The 5,014-nt window shown below is 43.9% G+C and overlaps 1 protein-coding gene across 3 annotated transcripts in view; it reads left to right on the top strand.

The window, feature by feature from the left end:
• The window catches only part of sim1a (SIM bHLH transcription factor 1a), a 27,203-nt gene extending 25,108 nt beyond the window's left edge, over nucleotides 1-2,095 (top strand). For all 3 annotated transcript variants that reach the window (XM_080308216.1, XM_026185543.2, XM_080308217.1), the window contains one exon: nucleotides 1-2,095. This exon is cut by the window's left edge and continues 126 nt beyond it. In XM_080308216.1, coding sequence (XP_080164342.1) covers nucleotides 1-581 — 581 coding nt within the window. In that variant the 3' untranslated portion in view covers nucleotides 582-2,095.
• The last annotated feature ends 2,919 nt before the right edge of the window (nucleotides 2,096-5,014 follow it).

Here is a 5,014-nt window from a genome sequence, read left to right as displayed (position 1 = left end):
TGATCCGAGCCACGCAGCAGATGATCAAGGAAGAAGAAAGTTGCCTGCAGTTACGCAAAGGCCCCGCACCCGAGGCCTCACTGGGGCCAGCAAACGGACTGCCCAAGGGCCCTGGGTCGTGCTTTACACCCGAGTACACTCAAGGGCCTCTGCCTTTACAGACCATGTTGTGTCGAGGTTTAAGTCAGGTGATCAGCCCCACGCCTAGCCCCGCCCCTCAGTCTAAGCTCAACAGTCCAGGTTCAGAGTGTCTCCATAAGCCCAAAGACTACCTCCAGACAGAACTGCCCCCCCTTTCTTTGCAGTTACATCCTTTTGGTCGTGCAGGGGCATGCTCAGGCTCCCCAACACCAGCTCCGGCCCTCTATCCCTCCCATACACACCCGCGGCCCTACCTGGACAAGCATCCAGCATATTCCCTGGCCGGCTACACTCTGGAGCACCTGTATGACCCAGAGAGCCTCCGGGGCTACTGCACCTCCACCAGCACCGGCTCCACCCCCTACGATCACTTCCGCATACCAGCAGAGCAGACCACTGGGCGTAAAGGCACATCTGTCATTATTACTAATGGAAGCTAACACTTTTCTGACACACAGTCTGTTTAGCTTCTCCACAGGAGAGACTCACCTGCATCTGTTTTTCACCGTACCAATGAATTCCCAGAGAAAGTTCATTTGGCTGCTTCTAAAATGTCCGATTTGAAACAGGAAGCTCTTTGTGCCCGTGGCTCTGCTGGGTCTGTCTGTTTGCTGAAGCTTGGACACTTTTCTCTGGTCCAATCAGAATTAGAAAGAACAGAGTTATGATTCAAACTGGGAGCAGTTGATGTGTTTTGTTAGGGTAGTGAGTTTGATTAAACCCACTCGAGTATCACACATATTTACACACGGCCTTATAATCGACTATGGATCGATTTGATGTCCTTTAAATGCAGCGCTTCACTCGGTTCACAAACAAACCGAGTGGGCCTGTGATCTGCGTCTGTTCCCATTTGAAGGCCTTTAAGTCAAAACTAGAACTCGATAGAAAACGGATGGATTCCCTTTTGGTTTAGCATCAGATCCTGTGTCAGTTTCACTCGTCCACATGGCGATGTGTTTCTATCAGAGACAGAACTGATGTTTTTTTTATACACACTGTTGGTGAAGACACATGGCAGGCTTAGGTTGGGTTGGACACGGAGCAAAGAAAGAAGAAACGAGCTTTATTGGTCACAATCACAAAGAGTACAACATGCAGTGAAACGTCCGAGCTGCAGCCGCGCTGTTCGGCATGGGGGGGGCCTAGCCAGGACCCTTACTGGATACTGGGAGGGAATCAAACTCATGACGTCGGCTCCAAAGGCGTGTGGTCTTACCGCTACACTGTCCAGCTGCCATGATGGTTGGTCCTGAAATGAGAGCGATCACCTGAAACAAACTAATATGCAAAGCCATTCTCTGTTTTCTCTCCCTTTGTGTTCACGGTCACGTTGACTTTTGGCGTCTAGTGAGAGCGATACACACTGAATACACCTTTGGAGATATTTGATTGGCTGACACAGTATCATATTTGAATAGCATCACAGTAAAATGAGCGAAGGAGGTTTTGTGCTGCGGTTTAGCAAACTCTAAGTTTGGTCTGAGCGCGTGCACAGAACATATGAAGTTTCATTTCCATGACGTTAATCATGAGTGAGTGCAGGGCGATTAGTGCTCGTGACCATATGCAAAACGTTGGTGTGCCCGGTCAGTTAGCCAAATTGCATCATTCATCATCCCTGAAGCAACTGTTGTTGCAATTATACATATTTGCACAACAAGACTGGAGTTTGGTTATTGCTGATGAACCTATATTTATACCAGTTTGATTTTTTTGTTTAGTCACGGCCTGAAATGTGCTTAATTTCTTAAAGTTATTTATAGTGTACTGTAAATGTGCTCCAACAGAAAAGGCCATCACATTTAAGCACATGGGCAAAAACAGTATTTATTATATAAATGTTTGTTTATGAGTTTGAAATATAGCTGCAATCAGATCCAGTCTAACTGCTTGTATATTCAGTGTGTTTTTGACTGAGCAAAAGATCAAATAAAAATCATTTTGCACACGTGGATTGTTTGTTCTTTGGATATGCTTCTGTAAACGTGGCGTGAAAGGATAGACGGACATTCACGAGCAGCAATGAAGAAATCAGTTTCCTTAAATTCATACAGTAGTTTCATTTAGTAAGACTGTTTTGTTTGTTCAGGAGATTAATTCAAAGTACAAATATACTTTGTTTGCACACTTTGATGCTGTGAAACAGATTTTACTCGTAATTCATTTCTTCTTTGATGATATTTTAAACAACAAATGAAAACAAGCATTTTGCAGGCAGCATCACAGATCCACTGCTAATGTGATACATGCATGCGAGACATGAATTTCTCAAACTCTGAAGTGTTGAACACATGTAAGACCCACCTGACCCCACCATGCCAGCCTAAATGAATTACAACCAGTTTTCCAATCAGCTTCAGCAATCCGTCTGTTTTCACTACATAATCACAGCATCGCCGTGAATCGGCCTGTTTAGAAGAAACAGAGTGTTAAATGTTTACAGTTGGCACACGTATTAAACATGTGACTTTACAGATGCACATTGAATTTTGCCTTTTGAATTACAGTTGTGATGACATATCACGACAACACAAAGTCACTGTTTTAGATGTAAATTCAGATGTGGCCACTAAATAACGTTTCACATGTGATGAACTGTCATCAGTTTTGTGCAAGTTACTTTGAAAAATTAATTAATTATAGTTACTAGTTACTTCTTCAAAAAGTAACTGAGTTAGTAACTGAGTTACAAGATTCTAAAAGTACTTAATTACTTGAAAAGTAACTATTGTGTTACTTAAAAAAAACGCCTCATTGTTCTGACACACAACACAGAACTATCCACAACACTACACACTAACTACACAAGACAGCACATTAACTACACAACACTACACACTAACTACACAAGACAGCACATTAACTACACACTCCAAACACGCTAAACGTCACAAATCTCTCACATCTCAAAACTCGCTCTCTCTCTCTCTCTCTCTCTCTCTCTCTCTCTCTCTCTCTCTCTTCCCCCTCTTCCTAAACAACCAAACGTCATGTTGCCATATCATCATTTTTTGATTGGTTGATGTGGTGCATTTTTCCACCAAAATGAACGTTTCTGGTTTTGTTTTTTAATTTTTTGTCATAAGCAGAGAGGTCTCTGTCATGGTCCTGGGCCATGTTGGCCCAGTATTCTTAGTTTTCTTGTATGTTTGTATTTTGTTCCCTATTTAGGCTCTGTTTCCTGAGTTGCCCTGTTGTGTTGTTCCCTAAGTGTTTTCCCTTCGTGGCTTTTACCTCCTGTGTGCCCCTCTGTGTATCTGTGAGCCCTCGTCTCTCCTTATGTTTTATTCCATGTTTCCCCAGCCCGTTATGTCTGTGTTTTCCCCGTGCTCTCTCTCCTCCTGTCTGAACCTCTGTACTTCCTGTTTGACTCTGCCCGTCTCCCGTCAGTGTTATGTGCACCCCGCCCTGTCTCGTTATGGTTATCTGTGTCAGCTGTGTTCCCCGTGTGTTCCCACTTTCCTCGTTAACCCTCTGTGTATTTCTGTCTGCGTCTCCCTCTGTTCGGCGTCGCGTTCTCCCTCATGCTGTGTGTGGTTCTCCCCGTGTCTTCTGGTATATGTTACAATTAGCTTTTCCCAGTGTAGTTTAGTTTTGTATTGCTTTGGTATCACTGCTTTCGTTTGTCACCTGTCAGCAATAAAGCTGCATTTTGAGTTTATCCCCTGAGTCCGTGAGTTTGCATTTTGGGTCCTCATCCTGCCTGCCACACAGCGACCATGACAGTCTCGCTGCGCTGTCCTTAGTAAACGTGACGAAACTATTTAGGAAAAAACGCGTATATATTGTTTGTCATGACTCTGGTTTTACGTGGCCACACAATTTATAAACTGGTATATGTCACCTTGTTGCTTTGTCTTTAAGTGGTCATGTGATTGACCACGACTACTTTATTCTTCCTCAGTCAAACAGCAGCACTCATGCCATTGTTTTCCCCCCTTAGCTCCAGGTGTTGTGCCAAAAAGTGTAGCGTCCAGATTACTTACAGCTACTTCCTGCAGCTGATATACGATGCTGTAAGCTGAACACAGCTTCAACCATCTGTTTGTTGAAAAAATAGTAACGCGACCGCATTTTCTTGTTAGTAACAGTAACTAATTACTCGTTACTGAACAAAGTAATGCCGTTTGTAACGCCGTTACTTGTAACGCCGTTACTTGTAACGCCGTTGTTCCCATCGCTGACTGTCATTATATGACTGATGGTTTTTAAGCTGCGATTTAAGAAGTAAACTTGCTGTAGCTGCATGCATTTCCGTTCCAGACCCTCTGGTTAACGCTCTGCTTGATGACATTCAGATGTGTGTTTCTGGTCATTAGCATACCAAGATTGGCACAGGTTATGTGTGACTGCACTAGCAAATAAAGAACTCTGATGGAAATCAGTACAGCAAGATCTCCAATTAAGCCTGCAGGTTTTTGCGTGTGTGGAGGTCAGAGATAAAGCCTGGCTCTCTTTCTTTACTGTTTGCTTTATCATCTCATCTGACTCTCCCAGGCTGGTGCCTCATCATTACAGTCATATTAGAAGCCTTTCATTCAGCCAGTCGTTCCTTACTTTAGACTCTCTTTTAGCTGCTTCTGTCACTTTAGGTTATTCACTCACTGACACCACGCCTGAAAAAAACTACCTATTACATGTTGCTAAGAAACCAGCAAGGGCACAAGAGGCAGTGTCAGTACAAGGCTGAGCAGGGCTCTGAGGCTGAGCCAGATTTTAATCTTAATCATAAGTTTATATCAACTCATCGTGGGCGTGAGCAGTAATTTGGGCCTTTTAGTGATTTCTTGGGAAGGTTATCCTGTCTTCCTTCCCTCTCCCCAACCAATCACAGCAGATGGCCCCGCCCCTCCCTGAGCCTGGTTCTGCC

The sequence above is a fragment of the Astatotilapia calliptera genome, chromosome 11, assembly GCF_964374335.1.
Source record: "Astatotilapia calliptera chromosome 11, fAstCal68.1, whole genome shotgun sequence".
Classification (NCBI taxonomy): Eukaryota; Metazoa; Chordata; class Actinopteri; order Cichliformes; family Cichlidae; genus Astatotilapia; species Astatotilapia calliptera.
This window is presented reverse-complemented; position numbering and strand designations above follow the sequence as displayed.